General features: G+C 42.2%; 1 protein-coding gene across 2 annotated transcripts in view; it reads left to right on the top strand.

The window, feature by feature from the left end:
* Window positions 1-1599: 1599 nt before the first annotated feature.
* The window catches only part of aars1 (alanyl-tRNA synthetase 1), a 38633-nt gene continuing 13786 nt past the window's right edge, over window positions 1600-26446 (top strand). Inside the window, exons 1-14 of one of the 2 annotated variants that reach the window (XM_048546589.1) lie at window positions 1600-1665; window positions 6828-6992; window positions 8536-8724; window positions 10268-10413; window positions 11094-11285; window positions 13026-13170; window positions 13826-13971; window positions 16864-16972; window positions 17899-18049; window positions 19923-20047; window positions 21402-21546; window positions 23973-24151; window positions 24846-24959; window positions 25720-25926. In XM_048546589.1, the coding sequence (XP_048402546.1) occupies window positions 6849-6992; window positions 8536-8724; window positions 10268-10413; window positions 11094-11285; window positions 13026-13170; window positions 13826-13971; window positions 16864-16972; window positions 17899-18049; window positions 19923-20047; window positions 21402-21546; window positions 23973-24151; window positions 24846-24959; window positions 25720-25926 (1992 nt within the window). In that variant the 5' untranslated portion in view covers window positions 1600-1665; window positions 6828-6848. Of the gene's footprint in view, window positions 1666-6827; window positions 7077-8535; window positions 8725-10267; window positions 10414-11093; window positions 11286-13025; window positions 13171-13825; window positions 13972-16863; window positions 16973-17898; window positions 18050-19922; window positions 20048-21401; window positions 21547-23972; window positions 24152-24845; window positions 24960-25719; window positions 25927-26446 lie in introns of those variants that run through there. The other variant, XM_048546590.1, reaches the window with a different exon arrangement.

Below are 26446 nucleotides of genomic sequence, written 5' to 3'. Positions count from 1 at the left end.
ATTGATTTGCAGCCTCACGGTGTTTCTACAGTGGTCTCCTGGCCTTGAGGTGAAGCCCGGTAGGGTCTGGAGTCAAGGCCCAGTGCGGGCTGAAGGCTTTGGTGTCAGCGTGGACTGGGTCGCAAGGGCTGTTGTTCTGATCTATTAATTTCTCTATTTTCTAGTTTATTCCTATGGGCTGTAATGCTGGATCTTTTTGCTTCTTTATTTTTCTAATTATTTTTTCCTTCAGAAGGATCTGTACCCTTGTGCCTAAGATGGTGCCATAGGTGGCGACTTGAACACATTTCACTGTACTCATGAGAGAATGAAGCTCATTCAGTTCAACCTTTGATCCCCCGCCTCATAGAATTTATGTAGCTCTGCTTTAAAAATAGTTAAAGACATCTACCTTACAAGCTTTTGTGCTCCTGAGATGCTGCTTGGCCTGCTGTGTTCATCCAGCTCCACAGTTACCTTACATGCACTGCTTTCTGAGGCAGAGAGCTCCAAGAGAAATAACATCTTCTCCCCATCTCTGTACTATAAGGGACTCATTTTAAAACAGTGCCTGCTTGTTCTGCATTGACCCACATCTTTTCCACGTAATCCTTGTCAATGTAATAAAAGAACTGTAAATCAGGAACAAAAGCAGAAGTTGCTGGAAAAGCTCAGTAGATCTGGCAGCCTCCATGAAGAAAAAAGTCAGAGTTAATGTTCCGGGTTCAGTGACCCTTCCTACGTGTTCTGAGGAGGGGTCACTGGACCTGAAACATTAACTCTAATTTTTACATCACTGATGCTGCCAGACCAGCTGAGCTTTTCCAGCAACTTCTGTTTTTGTTCCTGATTTACAGCATTCGCAGCTTTTTCTGTTTTTATGCAGATTCTGGAGAACAAGCAGAGTTAAACTTTCCAGTCCAGTGACCCTTCTTCAGAACTGTTCCTTGCCCAGTCAATCCAGGATCTTGTACATTTCAATCATATCATCTCTCACTCTCCGAATCTTCCAGATTTTCAGCACCTTTAATGCAGTGTGTCTCTATTTTGCAAGCAAATGATTATCAGAGCCTTCACAACTTAATTTGCTAAACCTGAGCATACATATATGCTTCGAGCTGCAAGTTAATACTGTCCTTAGCTGTGCACATCGGAATTTGCCATTTACAAACTGAGCCCCACCTTCATCGGCCACAATAAACCGTGGGGAGGAAGAAAACGACGGGAAATATTCAGCTTATGAGGCAACACCTCTGTAAATACTTGTCTTATCAGCTGAACATTTCCACCATTCGACAGCTTTGATTTCGGATTTCCTATTCTGCAGGGTATTGGACGCAGTGACGCTTCGAGGCGGGAGAGGCGCTAACAAAATGCAACCTTTTGCAGTGATGGTCTGTCACATAGTAATATCCCCCCTACCCAGTGGCCCACTCTCCCAGGGAACAGTTTGATTGACAGCTCCCGCCCGGGCCAACGGTCACGTGGCCCGAGTTGCATCAGCCGCGAGGGGCGGGGCCCGCCCGCTGGACCGACGTGCCTTCACGCCAATCAACGATCGGCATTCCGGCCCGGCCGTCGGGTTTTGACCAATAAGGGCGGGGGGTGGGCGGGGTTTGTGTGGGGGCGGACGAGCCCGAGGAGGCAGTGGTGTTAGACGTGCTGAGGGCCGGGGGCTGGAGCCGGGTGAGTGAGGGGGCCGGGAGTGGGTCTTCGGCGCTCGGTGACCGAATCTAAACCGTTTTACTTTACATCAGTCCAGCGGGGGTGTTTGCGGTCGAGTTTGATGTCAGTGAGTGCGGCCTCATGCTCCTGGTGTGAGGCGGCGCTGCGGCCCATCGGGTCCAGCAGGAGAGGCGGGCAGTGACTTGGAAGGGGAGAGGTCATTGGTGCTATAAGAACATTTTAAAAATCTAACTAATTGCTAAAAAGAGAGGCGTGTTGCTCAAGTTCTCCCCTCCCACCCCCATTTTTCACTCATCAAGGACAGATTCAGGAATGACAAACAGTTGAAATGTGACATTCTTGCATCTGTCCTGATGAGTCCAGGACCAAAGCGTTGGACAAGGTGCTTGTCATTTATGCAAGATCTATACCATGCTGGAACTGTGCGTGATGTCTGTGTGAACTCCAGGGTGGAAATGAATAATATCTTGAAAAGAGTCCCCCATTACAGAAGAGGAGGTGCTGGAGGCCTTAAAAAGCATGCAGGTAGATAAATCTCTGGGACCTGATCAAGTGTATCCCAGGACAAGCTACGGAAGAAATTGCCAGGCCCCTAGCAGAGATATTTGTGTCGTCCACAGCCATGGGTGAGATGCCAGGGACTGGAGTGTGGCTAATGTGTTTTTATTTAAGAAAGGCTGCAATGAGAAGCCTGGTGAATCTATGGACTGCTGAGTCTGATGCCGCTGATGGGTATGTTGTTGAGGGTGTTTCTGAACGACTGGATTCACATGCATTTGGAGAGGCAGGGACTGGTTAGGGATAGTCAGCCTGGCTTTCTATTTGGGAAATCACGTCACTCAAACTTGATTGAGCTTTTCTAGGATGTGATCAAGAAGATAGATGTGGGCAGAATGGAAGATATAGTCTACATGGACTTTAGTAAGGCCTTTAACAATGTCCTGCATGGTAGATTGGTCAGTAAAGTTAGATCATGGGGGATTCAGGGACAGCTTGCCAGTTTGGAAATAAAATTAGCCTGATGGTAAAAGACAGCAGGTGGTGTTGGAGGATTATTTTTTGGACTTGGAGGCCTGTGACCAGTGGTGTTTCACAGGGATTGGTGCTGGGTCCACTTTGGTTAGTCATTTACATAAAATGATTTGGATGAGAATATCAGAAGCATGGTTCATAAGTTTGCAGATGATGGCAGTATTGGTGGTATAGTAGACAGTGAGGAAGAGTATCTAAAATTGCAAAGGGATCTTGATCAGTTGGGCCAATGGGTTGAGGAGTGGCAGATAGAGTTTAATTTAGATAAATGAGGGGTTTTGCATTTTGGTAACATGAACAAGGACAGGGATTAGGCAGTTAATCATAGGGCCCTAAGAAATGTTGTAGAACGTAGACACCTACAGGTTCAGGTACATAGTTCATTGAAAATTGTTTCACAGATAGACAGACTGGTAAAGAAGGTATTTGACATGCTTACCTTCATTGCTCAAACCATTGAGTATAGAGTTGGGATATCATGATGTGGTTATACAGGACGCTGCTGAGGCCACTTTTGGAGTACTGTTTATAGTTCTGGCCACCCTGCTATAGGAAGGATATTATTAAATTTGAGAGCGTGCAGAAGAGATTACAAGGATGTTACTGAGGCTGGATAAGCTCGGATTTTTTTCACTGGAGTGTAGGAGGTTGAGGGGTGACCTTAGAGGTTTATCAACTCATGAGGGGCATAGGTAAAATGAATAGCCGAGGTCTTTTCCCTAGGGTTGGAGACTTCAAAAGTAGACGGCATATTTTTAAGGTGAGAGGAGAAAGATTTGAAGGTACTGGAGGGGCAGCTTTTCACTCAGAATGGTTTGTATGTGGAATGGACTGCCAGAAAAAGTGGTAAATGCAGGTACAGTTACAATATTTAAAAGATATTTGGACAGGTACATGAATAAGAAGGGTTTGAGGGATATGGGCCAAATGCGGACAGATGGGACTAGTTTAGTTCGGGAAACTTAGTTGGCATTGTCGAGTTGTACTGAAGGGTCTGTTTCTGTGCTGTGTTGACTCTGACTTCAGGCCAACGTTGTACATCCTTCCCCTTGCCAGGATCACTAGTTCCTGGGTGCAAATCCTGTTCTGGAGACTTTCATAATCAAGGCTGATCTTCCAGTGCAGTTTTGAGAATCTTGTGAGCGAGGTTCTCCCTGACCAATCCAATGAGCAACACCACCACAAAAACAGAACACCTGGTCTTTTCCTTTGTAGAATGGTTACAGCACAGGGCGAGGCCATCTGGCACATTGTGACAATGCCAGTTCTCTGAGAGAAACTCAGCTTGTCCCTCTCCTGCTTTACGCTGGAGCATCTATCCTTTTTAGATAACTATCTGATTGCAGTTTTAGATGTCTTGCTGGCATTCTGTGCTTCTTTCATTTGATGCTATTGCCACATAGCTTTCCTAAAATTGAGCTGATCATAGATGTAATGGGTCGCGCTGGCTTCCCGCCTATTTCGAACTGGGCAAGCTGATAAAAATTGTCAGAAGGGACGGAGATGTTCTAAGTTGATTGGAGAAATAGAGGAATGTAACAGCATGCCCCATGTGCACAGCCAGTATTTTGTGAAATTAAACCTGATATAACTGAGTGCTGTGTGAGATTAGGCAGTCTGCTGTGGAAGCAACAATAAAGGAACTCGAGATAAAGCATAGAAAGGTATCAAAATAGGAGGTCAGTTGAACCTAGTGAGATTACACGTGGTCAGCTCCAGTGGCTAGTGCAGGAGGTCTACTAAGGCTAAAATAATGAACAAGATTGTGAAATTTTAAGGATCGTGGAATAATTTAAGGAAAAAATTGAGTATTATGAAGAATGGAAGAAACAATAGTGGAAAAGTGCAGGTCAGGATAAATGGAGATGTAGTCACTGGGGCAGTGTTAGAGAGGCCCAAGATAATGTTCTGAGAATAGATGTTAAAATGCCATCATGACAACTGGAGGAATTTAAATTTACTAAATAAATCTTGAGTTAAAAGTTGGCCTTAGTAACGGTGACCATAACAACTATCATCAATTGCTGTTAAAAATCCATCTGGTTCACTGTCTTCCTTTAGAGAAGGAAATTTGCCTTACTTTGCTGATCTGCCTATAGTGATGTGGCTAACTCTTGACTTCTGAAATGGCCTCACAAACTTATCAGTTCAAGGGCAGTTGGGGTGAGCAATGAATGCTGACCTTTGCTAGTGATACCTGCTTCCCGTGACAGAAAAAGTAAGTCACCATTCATGCACCATTTAAGTTAGAAAATGGTTGTGATCATAAAGAAGTCCAAGAGAAAAAAGCAATGGCAAAGACCACATTTCCCCCCCCCCCCATCAATTTAAAGAATTGCTTAGTGTAGGAATAAGTTGAGATCTTAAAAGAATTGGCAGGATTGTGCTTTGAAGTGTTGTCGCAAAATTCTAAGATATGAATATTTGCTGGAGGAGGTTAGTGAGATGTAGACCAAGAAGGAGGAAAATAATAATAGACACATGAAGATTTCAATTTTGGTTGGATGGAACAAAAATAATAGCTATTAATTTCTGAAGAAGGGTCTCGACCCGAATCGTCAGCTTTCCTGCTCCTCTGATGCTGTTGGCCTGCTGTGTTCATCCAGCCCAACACCATGCTATCTCAGATCTCCAGTGTCGGCAGTTCCTACTATCTCTGCAGTTATTAGTAATGTTTTCCTGTCTATCAGCAGTGGGCAGTGGTCACTTTTCTTGTAAATCATTCAGCAGAGTTTCGGTGCCAGGAAGAGCTGTTTTAGGGAAGTAAATGAGAGTCCAGTAAAGTTGAAAAAGCTTTCATATGTTTCAAGTTGCATTAAGCTAAGGCTCAGAAGAAAGGTGGTAAGGAAATGCCAGGATCTATAGACTGTGAGCCTGACCTCATGTTGTAGAAGGGGATCCTGAAGGACAGGATTTACATGTTTGGAAAGGCAAGGACTAATTAGGGATAATCAACATGGCTTTGTATGTGGGAAATCATGTCTCGTTAACTTGATTGAAGTTTTTGAAGAAGTAACAAAGAGGATTGATGAAGGCAGAGCAGTGGGAGTGTTCTATATGGACTTCAGGAAGGTGTTCAACAAGGTTCCTCATGGTAGACTGGTTAGCAAGGTTAGATCACATGAAATACAGGGAGAACTAGCCATTTGGATACAGAACTGGCTCAAAGGTAGAAAACAGGTTGTTGGTGGAGGGTTGCTTTTCAAACTGAAGGCTTGTGTCCCATGGTGTGCCAAAGTATGGGTGCTGGGTCTACTGCTTTTCATCATTTATATAATTGATTTGGATGTGAATATGGGAGGTGTGGTTAGTAAGTTTTGCATAAAATTGGTGGTGTAGTGGACAGCAAAGAAGGTTATCTCAGAGTACAACAGGATCTTGATCAGATGGGCCAATGGGCCAAGGAGTGGCTGATGGAGTTTAATTTAGATAAATGTGAGGTGCATTTTGGAAAGGTAAATTGGTGCAGGACTAATACACTTAATGGGGTGGTCCTGGGGACTGTTGCTGAGAAAGGGATCCTGGACTGCAGGATCATAGTTGCTTGAAAGTAGAGTCGCAGGTTGATAGTATAGTGAAGGCAGCGTTTGTTATGCTTGCCTTTATTGGTCAATGCATTGAGCATATAAGAGTTGGGAGGGGGTCATGTTGCGGCTGTACAGGACATTGGTTAAGGCCGTGTTTGAAAAAATGTGTGCAATTCTGGTCTCCCTACTATAGGAAGGATGTTGCGAAGCTTGAAGGGGTTCAGAAAAGATTTACAAGGATGCGGCCAGGTTTGGAGGGCTTGAGCTGTAGGGAGAGGCTGAAAAGGCCGGGGCTGTTTTTTGTGGCAGCATTGGAGGCTGAGGAGTGACCTCATAGTAGTTTATAAAATCGTGTTGGGCATGGATAGAACGAATTGCCAAGATCAGTTGCACAATTACAACATTTAAAATGCACTAGGATGGGTATATGAATGGGAAGGGTTTAGAGAATGTGGGCCAAATACTGGTGAATGGACTAGATTAGCTTAGGATTGCTTAATGACTAAGTGAAATGAGGAGGAAAAATGAAGTATTACTTGAAAGGTAAGATAATGGGAGACAAAAGCTTCTAAAGCATTTAACTCATGCTCTCGTTTCTCTCAGACCCTCTAACTTGTTTCCAAAATGGATTCTACAATGAATGCTGGACAGATTCGCCAGAAGTTCATTGACTTCTTCAAGCGTTACAACCACGAGTATGTCCATTCCTCAGCAACTATCCCTCTCGATGACCCCACGCTTCTGTTTGCCAATGCTGGTATGAACCAGGTAGGTCTACCACATTGCCATATTCTGTTGGAAGCTGTTCATCTCCTAAAGCCTTGAAATTGAGCTGTATGACTGCATGATTTGGTAAGTTTTTTTATATGAAAATTCTATCTGTTATATTAGGAAGAAACATCAACCATGACTTAATTTGTATCTGTTTGGACTTGTCCACTTTGCCATTTCACAATTCCATTTGTATAGGTCAGGTTGAAGGTCCTTTAGCCCATTTTATCACTTCCTAGATTATCAACCTAATTATCTTCCCATTAGAAGCGAAGCTGTTTCTATCTCACATGATCACTGACTGATAGTTAGATTCCATATGGACTTCAGTATTGGATGCTATCAAATGACATCTAAATTTATTTTAATTTGGTTTGATAAAATGCATTCATTCGCTGTTAATTCAGCAACAGTGTTGTACAAAGAAAGGGTTTATCCCATCCAATAATATCACAGTTACATATCTATTATGTACAGAACAGCAAAGTAAGATTGTGATTGGGTTTAAGGTCAGTTGATGGGGGATTGCTGGACTGAAGGCCGTGGGGGAATGGTGTTAGCAGACAAAAGGATAGCTCGTCTTTCTTCATTCGACCTGTTTCTAGGGTGTACATGTAAGTCAGTTGATTGGTACTGGCATGTTTCACTGCATCTCCCCTCTAGCTTAGGTGCCCATTTGGAGTTACAGTAGAAAAATCAGCCAGTAAATCTGTGACCATTTTCTCCCTCTCTTGTGCAGGAACATTGTCTGTGGGATCCCATCTCTACTACTTTTCCTTGACCTGTGGCTGGGGAGAATGGTTGTTCCATCAAGGCAAGGTTCAGGCATATCTGATATCAATCAGAAGTGGTGCAGAGTTTCTGTTGCGGAGCACCTGAGCTCCTGGGATACGACACAATTGAATATCAAATCAAGAATATAGGCCAACTCTGTAAATTTTAGGTAGTACAGTTCGCTTAATGTTGATGTGGTACGTACTGTACACGTGTAAGAGCTGATGTGGTAGCATGCATGAGAGGCACAAACTTAGCCTTGGGTGAATTGAGTGCTTTCATCCAGGAGTGTAATGTGCAGAGGTTGCTGCTGGGGAGAGATACAAGGGAGTTTTCCACTTTGAAAAATATTTAGTGATCCCTTTACCCTTATCTTCCACTTAACCAGTGAGTAAAGGTGTTGTCCAAACAGATCAAGGCCCATAAATTGGGTTTCAATTTGATACTCTATTGACAGATTTGCAGCTGAGGAAGCAGCTAGGTTTCTTTATTTAGATTCATGTCTCCTGGAGGGGAATATGGAAATCAAGCCAGGTTCCCATCTGAAATACTGTAGCATGGTGTGCGTAAACATATCTTAATGTTTGGAAGTCTGGTGAAGGTGGTATCAGATGGGGCAGTGATTTTTTTTAACCTGTATGTTTAACATTTGCTGTACCCACTCATGCTTGGTGATTAGCCATGTTGAAGGAGTGGCAGCCACAGAATTCCAGAGTGTTAGCATGAGTACCATTTTCTAATGAGTGACTTATCTTTTCCTTTAAAGTTTAAACCAATTTTCCTGAACACTATTGACCCATCCCACCCAATGGCAAAACTAACAAGAGCTGCAAACACTCAGAAATGCATCCGTGCAGGAGGGAAACACAACGATCTGGATGATGTGGGAAAGGATGTTTATCATCACACCTTCTTTGAGATGTTGGGTTCTTGGTCCTTTGGTGATTATTTCAAGGTAAATGCAGTAGTTTTCTTAGGAACTTCCTTAGATTAATTTTAAGAGTGAAAAATGTTGAGAAATGACTAACGACATTTGCTGATTTCAAAATTAAGGAATCATACTGTACTGAAGAGGCCCTTCAGCCCATCGAGTGTGCACGCACAAAACTACGCTGGATCTACATTAGTCCCACTTCCCAGCACTTGGCCCATAGCCTTGAATGTTATGACATTTCAAATGTTCGTCCAGGTACTTACTATAATTGAGGTTTCTCATCTCTATTCCCCGCTCTCTCTCCCCAGCTCCCCAACCCCAGGTAGTGCATTCCAGATTTCCACCACCCTGTGAGTTGAAAAAATTTTTTTCGTTCAATTTCCCTCTAAACCTCCTGCCTTTCACCTTAAAATTATGTCCCCTTGTTACTGATGCTTCAAGTACGGGGAACAGCTGCTCTGTATCCATCCCTGTCTACGTCCTTCATATCCTTATACACCTCAGTCAGGGCCCCTCTCGGCCTCGACTGCTGTAACGGAAACAACCCAAGTCTATCCAGCCTCTCTTCAAAATTGAAATACTGCATCCCAGGCATCGTCCTGGTGAATCTCATCAGCACCCCCTCCAGTGCAATCACATCTTTCCTATCGGGCACTGACCAGACTGCACGCTGTATTCCAGCTGTGGCTTACCAAAGATTTGTGTAGCTCCAACATAACCTCCCTGCTGTTATAGTTTATGCCACCATAGATAAGGGCAAGTGTCCCATATGCCTTTTTAAATACCCTGTTAACATGTCCTGCCACCTTCAGGAATCTGTGGACAAGTACCCCAAGATCCATTTGTTCCTCTGATTTTCTAGTGTCTGTCCATCCCTTGTCTTGTTACCTCTTCCAAAGTGCATCCCTCACACTTTTCAGAATTAAGTTTGATAGAGGTTCTGGCTCGGTGTTGGAGAGTGTGGACTAAGACATTTTGGGGATTATATCGTTCAAGTAAAGTATGGACTAGAGTGCTACACAACAAGATCTCAAAGCCCCCATCATACAGCAGAATACTGTGACAGGATTACAGGGGGTTAGAGCAGCATTTGCTGTAGGTGCTCCTAACCCCATACCTTGCAAGACAAATGAAAGATGAGCTCAACTTTTAACTTTGCATTTGGTATCGTTAAGTAATGTGGCTGTTGTGTGAGATGATTTGGTTAACTACCTAGATGCAGTTTAAAGAACCGAAGGATTGGAATGTGAAAGTTTGTAAAACTTCTAACAATGCAAAGTATTTGTCATCTTGGAACATGCCACTAAGATCATAGCAACGTAATTTGCTGGGAGACAACCTGCCCAGTCTGTTGTGAAATTTGGCAGACAACCACTTCCGTTCCTATTCCTGTGTAGCCGCCCCCTTTATTGATTTAAGTTTGTTCTCTCTCTGTGTTTATTCCACAAATACGACCCATGTTGCTATAGTTTGCAGTAGTAGGAAGATACTTTGATGAAATGAGATCCTCCCTTGTACTGATTCAGTTTCTGTGGGGTGACTTTATTTTGCTTTGATTGCGTAGGCATTGGCATGTGAGATGGCCTTAGAGCTGCTGACAAACGAATTCGGGATCCCCATCGAACGTCTGTACGTGACTTATTTTGGCGGGAATGAGAAAGCAGGGCTGGAACCAGATCTTGAATGCAAGCAAATCTGGCTAAATCTGGGGTGAGATTTTCTTTATTTCTCCAGTTACTGCCTTTCCTGTCGTGCTGGGTTCCATTGACGAGAATTCAGTTTTGTTCTGTGTGTTTATGTGCATTTAGCTAGATCCCTTTATAGCTAAACATCTTATTCTGAAAAATTACCTATCATTGGTGGCGAGGATTAGGTAAACTTACTCATGGTGGGGGCTGATGCCTGTTGTTCTTGCTGTCCGCTGGCAATGTTTCCAGTATAATAACAGAGCGAATTGTAAGTGAACATACAAGGGATTGTTGACCCTTTTTGGAAAGATGTGAGCTTTCAGCTCCCCATTGCAAACACTCTTCAACTCCGTGGATTAGAAGAATGAGCTTGAATTGGGTAAGGAAAATAATGCTGTCCTGGCTGAAGTTGGCTAGCTAACTCAGCATAGGTCTGGGAATTACTTTTCAATCTTCCTAGTCTGGATTGCTGCCATTATCCGATCCTTTGAGTACACATATCATTTGCCAGATATTTCTGAATAGAATGTATGGGGAAAAGAAAATACCTGTCCAGTAATAAGGTATTTAATTGAAAAGTTGCTTCAGGCCCTGAACTACACAGAACATAAATTAGAATTAGAAATAAATTCGTACAATTAGAACTTGGCTTGGGCTTTTTCGAACTGTATTAGATGTAATTGATTGTATCTCTCTGCATAGAGTGGCTGAGGGACGGATTCTGCCAGGAAGCATGAAGGATAATTTCTGGGAGATGGGTGATACTGGACCTTGTGGTCCCTGCAGTGAGATACATTACGATCGTATTGGAGGCCGTGACGCTGCTCACTTGGTCAATATGGATGACCCTAACGTTCTGGAGGTCTGGAACCTTGTGTTCATTCAGTTCAACAGGTAACTTTGCTGTCATTCAGCACTGCATCAAAACCTTTTACCCAGCCAGGACTTGGCTCAACATTATTGAGACAAATCAGCACTGCCATTTTATTTGGAGCTGATTCATTTTGCTTTTAAACACTTTGTTAGTTGAGGTGCTTTCTGACAGTGGTGCTTTGCCTTACACTGTACGATGTGAATTTGGATCTCTTTTACTTAGCATCAGGCAGTAAACATGACTGTTGTTTTTTTTAATATAAGGTCTATATAGTATTTGCATACAATCTTTCTCTACTAAAGGATGTTCGGAAACCCTTTGCAGCCAATAATGTACTTTTGAAGTATATTGACTATTGCAATGTAGGAAATACAGCATAGTGAACTTGCACAGTGACTAAATAATCAGTTTTTACGATGCTAATTGAAGCATAAATATTTTCTAGGGCACTGAGGATAGGTCACCTCTTTTTCAAAATAATTCTATAGGAGCTTTTACATACCCTGAAAGGCCTTTGTCAAATGACTCCTCCATAGAACAGCATCTCTAACAGTGCACTACTGCATTGGCTTATAAACCTTGACTTTTGTGTCAGGTTCTGGACTAAGATTTGAACCCACAACCTACTGACTTGGGTGAATTTGCTATCAGTAGACCCGTAGTTGGCACATGCATTATGATGTAGCGGAATGCATACCAGCTCATATACTCAGCTGTGAGAAATCTCTTGGATATTATTGAAACATCCTTGGGAATTGAGCACTAAGTTAGGAATGACAGAGCAGCATTGGATATCGGAGCCTTAGTTTCCTCTTTCAGTACTACATATTGAACTGATGTAAAATTTTACAGCAGCATGCATATAGAATTCCTCGTTGTCTCTCATTGCACTGATATCAGATGCTTGTGTTTCAAGCAGCATTGAAACAGGAATAAGCCATTTATCCCCTTCAGCCTGTCTCACCATTTAGTGAGATCGTGGCTGGTTTGTGACCTAATTGCATGTATCCTCCTTAATCTCTTATCTCTTACTAAGTTTAGTTAACAAGGTGATAGCTATCTCTGTTTACATTTAACAATTTATCCAGACTTGATTATCATTTGTGAAGAAGTTCCAGACTTCTATCACAGTGTACGTTTCAAAGTTTTTCGTCATTTCTCTTCTCCTGTCAGGTTTGGTACTGATTTTTTAGGATATGTCCCCTAGTCCGAAATTCCACAGCCAGTGAGAATAAGTTCTGTTTATCTTATTTGTTCTCCTTATTAGCTTGAAACTTTTGACTAAATCACCCCTTAATCTTCTAAATTCTAGGGAATACTACCCTTGTTTGTGTTACCATTTTACGTGGGCTCCAAGGGCTTATTTGCATGCTCCATCCAGAATCACTAAACTCTTCCTAAGGTGTGGTGGCCAGAACTCAATATCTCCATGTGGCTTAACCAGGGCTTTGTATAGTTCAAGCATGACTTATGCACTTAGTATTCTAGCCATCCATCAATCTTTGTGATTAGTTTTCTTCACCTATGCATGATATTTTCATGATATCTATATCTTACCTCTTAACCATTTAGAAACTACCCTTTTTGTACTTGTGTTGGAAGACCTCACATTTATCAGAATTGAAATCCATGTATGGATTTATTTAATCTATCAATCAGTATCTCCTTATGATGTTACGGTTCCATTTATGCTGCTTTCAAACTGCCTACCTTAATGTCAGTGACAAACCCTAATTACTTCATTGCTCCCTCTGCCCCAGAGAAGTTGATGGCAGTCTGAACCCTCTGGCAAAGAAGAGTATTGACACAGGAATGGGTTTGGAAAGGCTTGTGTCAATCTTGCAGCAAAAGATGTCAAACTATGACACTGACCTGTTTCAACCTTATTTCAAAACCATCCAAAAGGTAAGTTATTCAACTAGTTAGTTTACCTACAACAGGTTCAGGTTGTGGTGCATTTTACTCTGTTTTATCTGTGTCTGTGTATGTTTCTGTCTTTAAATGAATTTTGTATTCAGGGTACTTTAGATTAATACTGCAGAGAAAGAAACAATCAGCTTTCTTTTTAACAAAAAAAGAGGTATTTTCAGGTTAATGTGACTGTAATGACCTTGTGAAAAACCTGGAGACTACATAATGAAACCATTCTTCTCAACCAGTGGTTGTGGTGAGTGTACCCAAATAAGACTAAAGCTCTCAATACTCCTCATCTGGGTTTGCAGACATGGCACTTAAATGAGGTAATGTCACCCTGTAACTTACACTGTGCTGAATTTAAAGCATGAGCTGCTTTTCAATTTTTGCCTCCATTTCGAGGCTTCCTTGTGAGTCGCATTATTTGAATGAATTATGATCCCCTAATATCAGAAAGCCAGAAAATCAGGGCTGTCACCCAGAGAGCAACACCACTTGTTGGTATTGTGTGACAGAACAGAAACTCCAATATATACAGCACCATAAAAGAGCCAGCGTCTGTGACACTTCACTGTTAGTCAAATCCATCATGTGCTGCTCTGGTTTGGAAGCAACGTATTTAATTCTTCATTTTATAAAATTTTAGGGCACTGGAGCCAGGCCGTACACTGGGAAGGTGGGCCCTGAGGATGTTGATGGAATAGACATGGCATACAGAGTGCTGGCAGATCACGCAAGGACGATAACAATTGCATTGTCTGATGGAGGCAGACCAGACAACACTGGTAGAGGGTAAGTTGGAAAACATTAGGAAATTGTGCAGTTGAATGCATCCACTTGGACACTGCATCAGTCCCCACAAGTGGAGGCAGACTATTTCCTTACAAGAATATACCTCCTAGTTGCTATATTGCTCTTGGTCCCCAGCGCTTGGCCTCATCTCAGCTTGATGTGACTGCTGTTTGTGTTCACAGCTCAAGCCATTTTCAATTTGCTTATCCTTTTCTCCACTTAGTAATTGATGTAAGCTGGTATCTCCCTTTAACATTCTCTGCTCTGAGGAGAACAGCTCCAGTTTCCCTTGTCTCATCTGAAATCTTCTGTCTTTGATGCCATCCTATGGTATCTCTTCTAAGGCCTTGATATCCCTCTTAAATTGTGCTAGCCAGAATTGGATACACTACTTCAGTTGGGACCTGGCTAGTGTTTCACAGATTCATACAGTCCAGAAAAGGCCTTTCGGTCCTTTGAGTCTGCATTGATATAACTACCATTAAAAGTGAGCTAATCCCAGTTTCCTATACTTGAGCCATATTCTTGATATGTTATGATATTTGGAGTGCTCATCCAGATATTTTTTAAAGGTTGTAAGGTTTCTGGCCTCCCCTACCTTCCCAGGCAGTGCATTTCGGATTCACATCATATGCTGAGTGAAACAATCTTTCCCAAATTGCCTCTGAATCTTCTCCCCTTACCCTAGAATTATGGCCTCTCGTGATTGACCCCTTCAACCAAGGGGAATAGCTGCTATCTATTCACCCAGTCCATACCTCTCATAATCTTACAGACTTCAATCATAAAGTCAAGGAGTTGTACAGCACAGAAACTGATCCCTTGGGGTAGGAGGGCATTGAATGGTCCTGGTTGCTGTGGGAAGGGGCAAGCGAACCGAATGCCGCCTTCACTACCCTATGTACCTGCGACTCCACTTTCAAGAAAATCTAAACCTGCACCCCAAAGTCTCTTTGTTTGGTGGCACTCCCCAGGAGCCTACCATTAGGTGTACAAGTCCTGCACTGATTTGCCTTACCAAAATGCAATACCTCACATTTATCTAAATTAAACTCCATCTGCCATCCATTGGCCCATTTGATCAAAGTTCCACTTCAATCTTCTGTGCTCTAAAGAAAGCAATCCAAGCCTATCTAATCTCTCAATTCCTCCATCCTGGGCAACATCTGGTTGAATTTCCTCTGTACCTGCTTTAGTGCTTTCACACTGTTTTCTGATAGTTTAGCAAACACCAGGTCAATAGTGTCCAGGCCTTGGCCATTCAAAGACACTGGTTAATTGTCCCAAATACAGGGTGGGCTTGTAAAATCTAGGACTGCCGGTTACCCAGTCAAGGGAGTTATTGATGTCATAGAGCCATGTGTCATCAGTCTACATATGAAAACTGACATCGTGTTTCTGCTTGGTCACCAAGTGACAGCGTGTACATGAGAAGGAGAGAGTCAGATCCATCTGGAAGCCACCTTTGAATTCTCTGACCTTTACTCGTAAGGTTTTGTTGTAGATACCACTCGTAGGCATCCTCTGTGATTGAAAGCTTCATAAATCCACGACAGCTGACATTTAGTTTTGAAATTCCTACTGTGTTGAGCTATAAATTTTGAGTTAAAATATCAAGACAACCTGGTCTGGATAATTTTGTTATCTCGGATTCTCCAGCATCTGCAGTTCCCATTATCTCTTGTCTGGAATTTCTTGTTGCTGCACCTCAATAATTTGAGGGTTTGCACCCTAGAATCAGATTTTTTTTGTCACCAAGGGGATAGGAGCAATTTGAAGCTGTGTGTGAAAACAAATTAAAAATATGGTTGCAGTTTGAGAATGTGTATTTAATAAGTAACAGAATGTTTACAATTTTAACAGCAGATTAAACTAAATTAATATAGTTGTGGTTGCTTTCTTTCATACCTTTCACAACCTCTTAACCTGATTTGCTTTACTGCAAGATCACAGAAATCATGTTTTGCAATCTCCTTCATCACTGTATTCCACTTTTAAGATCATATATGCCCCTTTGTAAGGGCATTTCTCTCTCAACAAATCAACAGCAAATTATTTCCTAAAATAAGACTAAGGACCAAGATATAGTCCTCAGGATTTTGAGTGTTTTGTGCTGTTAGCTGCCCAAAAATATGGTAGTGATAGGAGGGCTTTTAAGAGCTGAGGAAAGAAAACTTCAAACCAGAGTTCCAGCTTCTAATTTCTCATTCCCGCTCTTGCTGTCTCCTCCCTTCCTGCAGTTGCCTGAGGAGAGCATATCTGGGTTAGTGTATTTCCACATGAAGAGTGGCTCCTCAATACAGGGCCATTTGCTGACACCAGAGGAGCATACCCCCACTACAATTCTCATTGTAACTTCTGTACAGCAGGTTGAAAACCTCTGAACAAAAGATAAAAATGTAATCAAAGAACACTCTGATGGGATTGTGAGCAGCATGGAGGGGACAAATTGAAAATTATCTTGAGGTCCTCAGGACGTTACTTCATTACACAGCCTGCAGCACCTGTGGAGATTATCAATAGTCTTGCAGAAACACACAGCTATGAACCTCTGCTAGCCAGAATGGATCGATCTATTCTTAAGCCAGATGTCCTGAATTAAATTGGTTTGTTTGCTGCTGTATAAACTCAAAACAGTTTTCGTTTCACCCTCTCAAAACAGCAGTCCAGGTGCCACATTCAGGTTGAGAGTTGCCTCATTTTTATAATGTCTGCAACTAAAGCAGTGACATAAGAGGAAGCAGTTAAAAATTCAAGAAGTTCCTACTTATGCTTTCTTTTTCTGCATTTGTTGTAGAATCTGGAATAGTTAATTCACTGAGTTTTACCATTCTCCTCTACAAGTTGTACAAAGTGTTGGACCAGTGGTATTAAAGATGCTTCTCTGTGCAGGTATGTTTTGAGGAGGATTTTACGAAGAGCAGTGCGATACTCTCACGAGAAGTTGAATGCGTCAAAGGGTTTCTTTGCAACCCTGGTTGATGTGGTGGTGGAATCTTTGGTATGTACATCACACCCTCTCTGTAATTTTCTGGGGCTGTTACAAAAGATTTCACCTCTGGAATGAAAGAGCAAGGTGCTGGAGGAATACCTGCACTTCCCCAAGTGCACAAGGAGAAAAGGAAGGTCAGTGTTTTGCAGGTGCAGAACTTTCGGTCACACTCCCCTGACAAATGGACTGCATCTGAAATACTGATCTCTTCTTTTTCAGCCCTTTGTGTTTCCTGCATTTGCTTCAGGTTTTCAGTATTTATAGGTTTTTTTTAAAACCTTTGAATTTCTGAGCATCCCTTTGCCCAGATTGTTAGCAAGGGCTGCCTGGCACAGGCCTGGTACTACAATGCAAGGAAGAGTAGATTACCCTGGGTCATTACAGTGCAGCTTCCTAGGACCAATTCCAAATGGTGATGTTAAATAACCCTGGACAGTTCCATCGTTTCTCCCTGACTGAGAGGGCAATGTATAGTATCAGGGGAGAGAAGAAATATTAAAAAAGGTGAATTAGTTGTCATTTCAGATTGTGCTTACTTTCATTTCATCTTTCATGAACTTTTTCTAATGTGCTTGACATGGGTATCAGCTAAAAATCAGTTAGACTGTAATGTCCACAGAATCCAGTAACCTGTCTGATGTATGACATCCAGTTGCATTTTGTTACACCCACTATATAGTTTTAAAATGCCAGCTGTTTCATTGCACCCTGGGATTAGCAAGTAAAAATCTGCAAAATTCCCTGATTAATAGCAATTACACACAGATGAGCCTTTGTTCTCTTAAAAATAGTAGTGTCGTAACTTTTTCTGTCCTTGTAAAGAAATCCATCATTCAAATTACTGCCATAAAATACCATGGGATATTGGCTAGGTAAAGAAATTATGAATTAATTAAATTGAAATGATGCAGGATAGCTTCTTGTTTACTCCTTAGGGGGATGCATTCCCAGAGCTAAAGAAAGACCCAGATATGGTGAAGGATATTATTAATGATGAAGAGGAGCAGTTTCTGAAGACACTGAATAGAGGGCGTCGTATCTTAGAGAGGAAGATCCAAAGTTTAGGGGAAGATAAAAGAATTCCAGGTTTGTAAAGGAATTTAATAAACATTTATGTCCTGGTTTCTGAGTCAAGTATCTTGGTTTCTCTATTACTGTGAGGATTCAGAGTTTTTTTGTGTTCTGTCATCCCTCGCTGACTAAAGCTAATGATTCATCTATCTGAGCACAGACAGCAAGGGTTTGCAGAGCTACTTATGAGTAGTTTTAGTAGGGTAGATATGGAGGAACACTTTAGGAGGATACACATTCTTGTTTACAGATCTCTCCATATTTCTTTAAGTTCCTCCAGACAGTCCCCGTGGATATCAAGCTAACTACATCCAAATCCCTAAAGCTGTCACGTGTGTGCTCTCACTCTCACTCTCACTATCCCCTTTCCGTTCTCCTTTGCTCTCTCTATCTCCGTCTGTGTCTCCCCTTTGCTCTCGCACTTGCTGTCTCCCCTTCGCTATCTCATGCTCGCTCACTCAGACAGACACTCTCTCTCTGTCGGTTTCCCCTTTGCGGTCTTGCTGTCCGCTTTGCGCTTTCGCTCTCAGTGTCTCCCCTTTGCTCTCTCATGCAGTCTCTTGCTCTCTGTCTGTCTTTTGCTGTCTCACTCTCTCTCTCTTTGTCTCCCCTTTGCTGTCTTGCTCTCTCTGTCCCTCCCCACCGCCCACATGGTCTCTGTCCGATAAACCACCTGTGAAAATTCTTGTGATTATCTGCTGTGTTGTTACAGAGCCACTTCTCAACTTCAGACGGGTCCTTTGGGAAAGAAGGGGGCTGGAGAAAATAAATCAGAAACAGAATAAAACCACTGTGGTAGCATTTGATGGCTGTAATTAGACAAATCAATTTGACATGAATTTGTCTATGATTTGTGTACTTAGAATTACTTTTATTGATGCACTCAATTTTCTATTTACATACAGTTTGAATGTGGGACTTGGGAATGGGCTGATCTGATTGTGGTTTCAACTCATTTTCCTGTCTTCACCGCTGAACCTTTTATCAGTCAAAAGTATGATTTGCTGAGCCTTGAATAAATTCAGTGCCCCTGTCTTCACTGCTCTGTGAAGGAGAATTTGATGTACTACTGACCTCTGAGTAAAACAGTTTCACGCATCTTCATCTTAAGAGGAAAATCCATTATCTTAAACTGTTTCCTTGGTTCCAGTTGCTCCATAAGAGGGTGGATGCCGACATGGGCCACCTTGTCATGTTCCCTCAGCATCATGTATACGCTTCGATAAGCCCACTTCCCACCTTTCCAGATTCCTATGGATATAGGCCCAATCTGATCAAACTTCCATTTAAATAAGCCTTTCAACCCAGGAATGAGCTGAGTCAGCATTCTTTGAATTTCTTCTAACGAAATTGTATCTATTTTCAAATAAGAAAACCAGAACTATAAACAGTATTCCAGATGTGGTCTTGCTGCAGTAGAGCTTCCGTACTTTTGCACTTTGTTACACAATGTGTGAAACACCAACATTCTGTTTTTCACTTGCTGTAACAACAAATTGATATTTTAGGTTCACAAACCAGGGTCCTGTTGGGTCACTGTGGATCAATTGAAATATAAACTAGTTAGACATGCGGGTTTCTGATCATTACTTAAAATATGTCTCAGTCCAGGAAGACCCGAGCAATACCTTAAACTTTATTTCTGCCTCAGCGAACCTGAGTAAAGATAATCTCCTGCCTCAGATATTCACTCCGAATTTTTGCTGGAAAAAGCTTGCTGATTGATGTATGATTAAACAGTATCCAGTCATGATCACTACATTCAGGAGAGAAAAGGGGGAGGGGAGAGGACCTATTGCCAATTAATGTTACAGCAAATGAAAATAAGAGTAATATTTTGATGCTTTCTGGCAGTGGTTTGATACAGTGATATGATTACTTTTTTCAGGTGACACTGCCTGGCTGCTTTATGATACCTATGGTTTCCCTGTGGATTTAACTGGGCTGATCGCTGAAGAGAAGGGGCTCAGTGTGGACTTGGTGGGCTTTGAAAATGAGAAAAAGGCTGCTCAAGTGAGTTGATGCCTGCACCTGAGTCTTTTCTCACTGATTTGCGATGATGGCTGCAATCATTGAGTCCTGAGAGATCACAAAGCTTGGTTCTGGAAAGCTGTTTACACACCACTGTTTCTTGCAGCAATCTGCATCTGTTGACACTTTACAATACTAGAGAGAGCTCTCCCTGTATGTTCTGCTGTTTGTCCTCTCTTTTGTAAAATGCATGCACAGGCAAAACACGAACACGTGGTCTTTGCCTGTAACCAGGCAACAGTACCTTGCAGGCTGTTCCCCTTCATCACTCTCACTTGGACAGGTGCCTCATGGTCCTGGAACGGGCACACAATCTCTGCTGTTTTGCTAGAGCCCATCAGGGCCCGGTTGCTTTTTTTTCTGATGAAGGGTCTAGGCCCGAAACGTCAGCTTTTGTGCTCCTAAGATGCTGCTTGGCCTGCTGTGTTCATCCAGCCCCACACTTTGTTATCCCGGTCACAATAGAATGACTTACAGACTTTGAAGTCATCTCTGATTTAATAGGCATGGTTCCTTTTGGTTTTATTGGGGTGATGTATTTTATTTTGGTATCTGTTGGTTTGTTTGCACCCTATCCGTTCCATTGGTGTCATTAAAATAGTTCGTACAGTAGACTGCTTGTGGGTACAGGTTTTGATTTTGTCACCAGCCATTGTGTGTTTGGGCACTAGGCAACATAAAATACAGAAAAGGACTGGGGAAGATAAATTGTCAAGCTCTGATAGTCCATTATAGGGAATCTCTGAAAACTCTGGTGAGAATAGGAATGAGGCTGATTTGGTTCCCATGTTCGCAGTTATTCAACAGGCATGGGCAACTCCAGATCAATTCTCTCTAAATTGATGGAGGTAATTATCGGAAGCAAAGTTGATTTTCTGCTTCACAGTAATCCAGTCTGCATGAATGGATGCAAATGGATAATTCCCATCCACGCAGTTTACTTGATCTTGGAAGTGACAAGTTAATGCACCATAGAAGAATTGTACCAAGTCTTGTTTATCTAGTTTCCAGTAGAATGGCAGTGGAACACATTGTGGAACCTGTAATCAGCCTTTTCAAATAAAAGCAAAGTGCTGGAGAAAATCAGCAGGTCTGGCAGATCTCTGGTGAGAGATGTCAAGTTGACATTTCGAGTATGACTCTTTCAGAATTTGCTTCTCTCTCCACAGATGCTGCCTGACCTGATGAGTTTCTCTAGCTTTTAATTTCAACCAACCTGTCAACCTGCTTGAAGATCTTTCAGTGCTTTAATGAAACAGTAATTTTGTACCTCTGTTTTTAAGATTTTGGATCAGATTTGTCTGTGTAAATGACTGTTTTTGGTTTAAATTTGCAGCTGAAGTCTCAGGGTAAGGGTATGGATGATGATGACCACATCATGCTGGATGTCAATGCCATTGATGATCTGCGTGCCAAGGGCTTTGAGGCCACTGATGACTTGCCAAAATACAACTACACGTCAGATGAGAATGGAAACTACGGTAACTTCAGCATTATTACTATGGCTTGGAAAGTATGTTTCTGTGGAAGAAATGGGTTTTAACATTCTTTTTGAGGGGAGGAGGCCAGGGTGGGGCGAAATGGTTCCATTTCTGCCAAGTACCACAAAACCCCATGAGTGCCAGTAGAACATGGGAGATGTTGAATACGAGCTCAGGTCCAAGAATAATAGGAAGCAGTGTCTACTGGAGTGCATCCTAGGGTATTGGTTTTCCCCTCCATGGGGATCCTGAGCCTAGTGATGTTTCTTCTATTTATCTCTGCTTAAGCCCAGTTTATGTATGACAGACCAGGCACCAACATTAGGACCTTTCTGATTTGGGCAATATTTGGTTGAACTTACTTGGCCATAAGGGTAGTGTCATGCAGATTTAATTTTGCATTGTACTTTTGAGGTCTCCAGTGGTGCAATCCAAACACTAAGAGTATTTGACCTTCACATTAAAACAAAATGCGTTTGAGACAGTGGCCATCTCAGCGGAATTTGGGGATTGAGTGACGGTAACAAAATAAAGAACTGCTGGAATTCTGGAGTGAAAACTGAAATTGCGAGAGAAACTGAGCAGGTCTGGCAGCATCTGTAGAGAGAAAGCAGAGTTGATGTTTCGAGCCCTGTGGCCCGGTTCTGAAGAAGGATGCTGGACTCAAAATGCTAACGCTTACTCTCTGCCAACTGCCAGACCTGCTGAAGATCCAACCTAGACTGGTTGTGAAGATCTTGCCTGAATTGGATGTTCTAAAAGCCAGTTCTCAGCAAGCATGGGCGCGAAGCTCAAATATGGCTCTATTTAGAAGGCCTGGCCACAATGGGATGCCTGGAATGGAATGTTACTCTGATGTCACACTGTGATCCATTGTTGGGACAGAGAAACCCAACATGGCCAGCATGGTGCCAAAGCAGTACTTAAAGGTGAAACTCCATGCCGGTGTTAACAGAGATATTTCATTCCTTGCCACAAGTTGTCAGGCGAGCAAGTTGAAATATGTTGCATACTATTTCCACCTTGCATCAGCACTGATAACAAATGGTATTGTGAATTAGTCCCTCAAAAAGTCACCAAATTTAGATATTTTGTTGGAGGTTGCATTACATGCAGGCCCTCCTTAATTTGACATTTGGATACCAACTGTTTGACCACTTCCAAGACACCTTAGGAGAATATTCTGTCCATTATTCCCTCCCTGAGGGTATTGTAGGTCTACCTACAGCACGTGGACTACCGTTGTTCAAGAAGGCAGCACACCGCCACCTTTTCTAGGTTGACTAGGGACAGGGAATGAATTAAGGCCAGAGATCAACAGCCATGTCCCACATTTGAATAAAAGAACATTAATCCTGCCTGCCTTTGATAGATCAGCCAAACCACCTACCAATTCACTATACTCTTAAACATCACCGCTTTCTAAAGATCGATCTAATTACATACTTTATTCTTGAATGAAATGTTGGCATTACTGGCAAAGCTGCATTTGTTATCCATCCCTATTTGCCCTGGAATTGAAAGGCTAGCCTGATTATTAGATTGATTCTGGGAATGAGTGGGTTGCAGTTGGACAAGTTGGGGTTCCTGAGAATGAGGAGTTACTTGAAGATGGTAAGATCCTGATTGGTCTTGACATGGCAAACATGGCAGTGACGTTTTCTCTTCTGGGTGAGCCCAGACTTGGTGGTGGAGGTGGAGTGGTCATCTGAGTTGTGCAGCTTTGAAATTCTGTGCCTTCGAAGGCATTAGAGGTGGTGCCATTAAATATTTTTAAGGCAGAGTTTGATTTTTGTACGGTAGGGATGTCAGAGGTTATCGGTGGGTAGGCGAGAAAGTGGAGTTCAGAACGTGACAGCTAAATCATGATCTTATTGAATGATGGAGCAGAGACCAAATTGTCTACTTTCTGCTCCTATTTCTCATGTTTGTGCCATTTATTCTTCTCTTGGAGACGGTGTGCTGTGATACTGAATTAAGCCAGTAGCATCTGACATTCTGTCAGTTTCGCCTGAGTACGTATACCAGTCATCAAACTGCTTCTCGCTTCTTGATTTTTGATTGGCACCCTCACAGAGTGATAGCTTACACCTGTTAAGAGGTTGTGGTCCAGTTTTCGATCCGTTCCCTTCGAAACTGAGTTTAGAGAAAGCTTTGTTGCTGGCTGTCAGAGGTAGATTGTCTCAGAGCTGTGTCAGTGGAGCAAGGTACTTGCATGCATTCTGGATTAATTATTTGAAAAGGGGAAACCACAATGGAGTAAACAACGCTACCCAAAGAGAATGTAAAATAACCTGTGCGTAGTGGTAATTGCTCATATTTTGCTAGTGAAAACTCCTTTTGTTGAGGATTGGTGGTTTTATCTGAATGTCACTGCTGATTCACTTTTATTGATAGTGACCGGATGCTTCTGACTTTCTCTGCAGTTTTTGAATCCATAGAGGTCACAGTGAAAATGATTCGCAGGAAGAAAACTTTCATGGAGGAAGTACAGACAGGCCAGGATTGTGGCCTGCTGCTGGATAGGACATGCTTCTATGCTGAGCAAGGTGGTCAGATTTACGATGAAGGCTACCTGATAAAAGTGGACGACAGCAGTGAAGATGTAAGGGATTTTAATTTTCTGTTTCAATTACAGCTAGACAGTGGAACCAAGTTCAACATGAGCTAATGGACCCCTCCCGACTGGATTTATGGTATTGTACAACTCCTCTGAACAATAAATACGCCGTTCTCCACTATGACTTGAAGTATGCATAATTTCAGATTAATGCGGATGTTTTCCAGAATTCTCAGAGCCTGTAAGATTACTGCATTGACTTACCCAGACCAAGCACCACAGTCCTATCTGTCCAGGTGTAGCCTTTCAACAGGATGCACTAAGCAGAATCTAAAGGTGTCCCATTGACACTGAGGTCACTTGTCGTGCCCAAATCACTATCCAGTTGATGGACTAATTCGGCATAATCTGACAATTGAATTCATGATTATGTATATTTTTTCTACTTTCCCTTTATCATGTGGCCATTGTGTGGTTCACCCAGTTGCACTCACTTTCTGCATATAGCCAGTATGCGCGTGAGAGATTTGAACTCTGAATTTCAGCAGGCTTTTGAACTATACATTGCATCACAGCCCACCCACCCCTCCTTCCCAAGGGCAGCATGTGCATGGATTATTCAAAGTCAGTCGGACTGGGAACTCTTCCTGTACCTGCCCAAAATCAATCATTTTACTTTGAATTCACAAGGCTTGCTTGTTCGTGTTCTGAATCCAATTCACTGTCATTTTTTCCACAGAAAACTGAGTTCACAGTGAAAAATGTACAGGTACGAGGTGGCTATGTCCTCCATATTGGAACGGTTTATGGACAGCTGAAAGTAGGGGACAAAGTTCGTCTCTTCATTGATGAGGTGATGTCCATTCATTAGAGTTAAAATCTTGTAGTTTAATTTTCATTTTTCATTTGGCAGCCAGTGTGAAAGCCAAGTGAATGACTTGTGTCCCAGTTAATTGGGATGTGAATTTCATACTTCAACATCAATCTATGGATGGAAATTATTTTAAAATTTTGCAGTTACATAGCCACAGAAGTGATGCAGCTTCAAAAGAAGCCATTAGGCCCGTCATGCCAGCACTCGCTCTCCACGTGAGCATCTCACTAAGTGCCATTTCCATGCCTTCTCCCAAAAACCCTCACGTTCTTCCCTTACAGCTAAGTCTCTAATTAGTATTTGACTGTCATGATTGAACTTGCCTTCAACATATCGTCAGATGTATTCCAGATCTTAACCATAGGCTGTGTCAAGAGGTTTTCCCTCATTTCACCATTTCCTTCTTTTGCCAATTGCTTTGAGTCTGTGTTCTCTCCTTCACAAAATCTTTTCCTAACTATCCTTTCTAGAACCTTATGATTTTTGAATACCTGTTGAACCTCCTTTCAGCTTTGCCTTACCCAAGGACAACAGCCCAAACCCCTCCAATCTGTCTTTATAAGTGGAATTCCTTATTTTGGGCACCTTCCTCATGAATCTTATCTGCACTTTGTTTTTTCATTGCTTTCGCATCTTTCCTAAAGTGTAATGCCTAGAACAGAATACTGAAGCTGAACTAGTGCTTTAAATAAGTTCAACGTGAGAATTCTACAACTTTTGTAATTTATTTTCCGTTCAGGCCAAGAGGCGATCTGTCATGAGTAATCACACTAGCACCCACATGCTGAACTTTGCTCTGCGGTCTGTGCTGGGCGAGGCTGACCAACGGGGTTCTCTGGTGGCACCAGACAGGCTGCGTTTCGATTTCACAGCAAAAGGAGCAATGAGCACTCAGCAGATCAAAAAAACTGAAGAGATCACATGTAAAATGATTCAAGAAGCGAAGGTAAAGCACTCTGCGTTTATGATCCCACCAGTTCAGTTAAAAAGTTAAACTTGGTGGTTTTAACTCATTTTGTATCAGAAAACAGAGGAAGTAGAGGATGGTCAGCACATTTCATTACGAGTCGATGGCTTGTTTTTGATTCCGAATTCATTGCTGTAAGCCAGGTACAGAATACCATGTATGCAGTTGTATTATGGAGCAACTATGTGTATGGAAAAGCAAGCTGATTAAGAAATTACAACATATATTAATATGATGTGACATTGTTCATTCTGACACTGAGGTTCTTTACTCGTGCCTAAGCAGCATAAATTGTTATTCGTGACTGCTCCTTGTTACAGGATATCAAGTGATACAGTGGTTAACTCACTGCCTTTTCGCCTCTGGGTCCCAGTTTCAAAAGCAGCTTAGGCTGATGATGTGAATGAAATGATGAGCCACTATCTGGTGCCAGTAAAGGTTTTACACCAAATGTGTTTGAGAAGTACAAAACAAAGAAACGCAGGTGCTGAAGACCTGA

The sequence above is a fragment of the Stegostoma tigrinum genome, chromosome 16, assembly GCF_030684315.1.
Source record: "Stegostoma tigrinum isolate sSteTig4 chromosome 16, sSteTig4.hap1, whole genome shotgun sequence".
NCBI lineage: Eukaryota > Metazoa > Chordata > Chondrichthyes > Orectolobiformes > Stegostomatidae > Stegostoma > Stegostoma tigrinum.
Note: the sequence above shows the minus strand (reverse complement) of the source record. Positions and strands in the feature narration are given on the sequence as shown.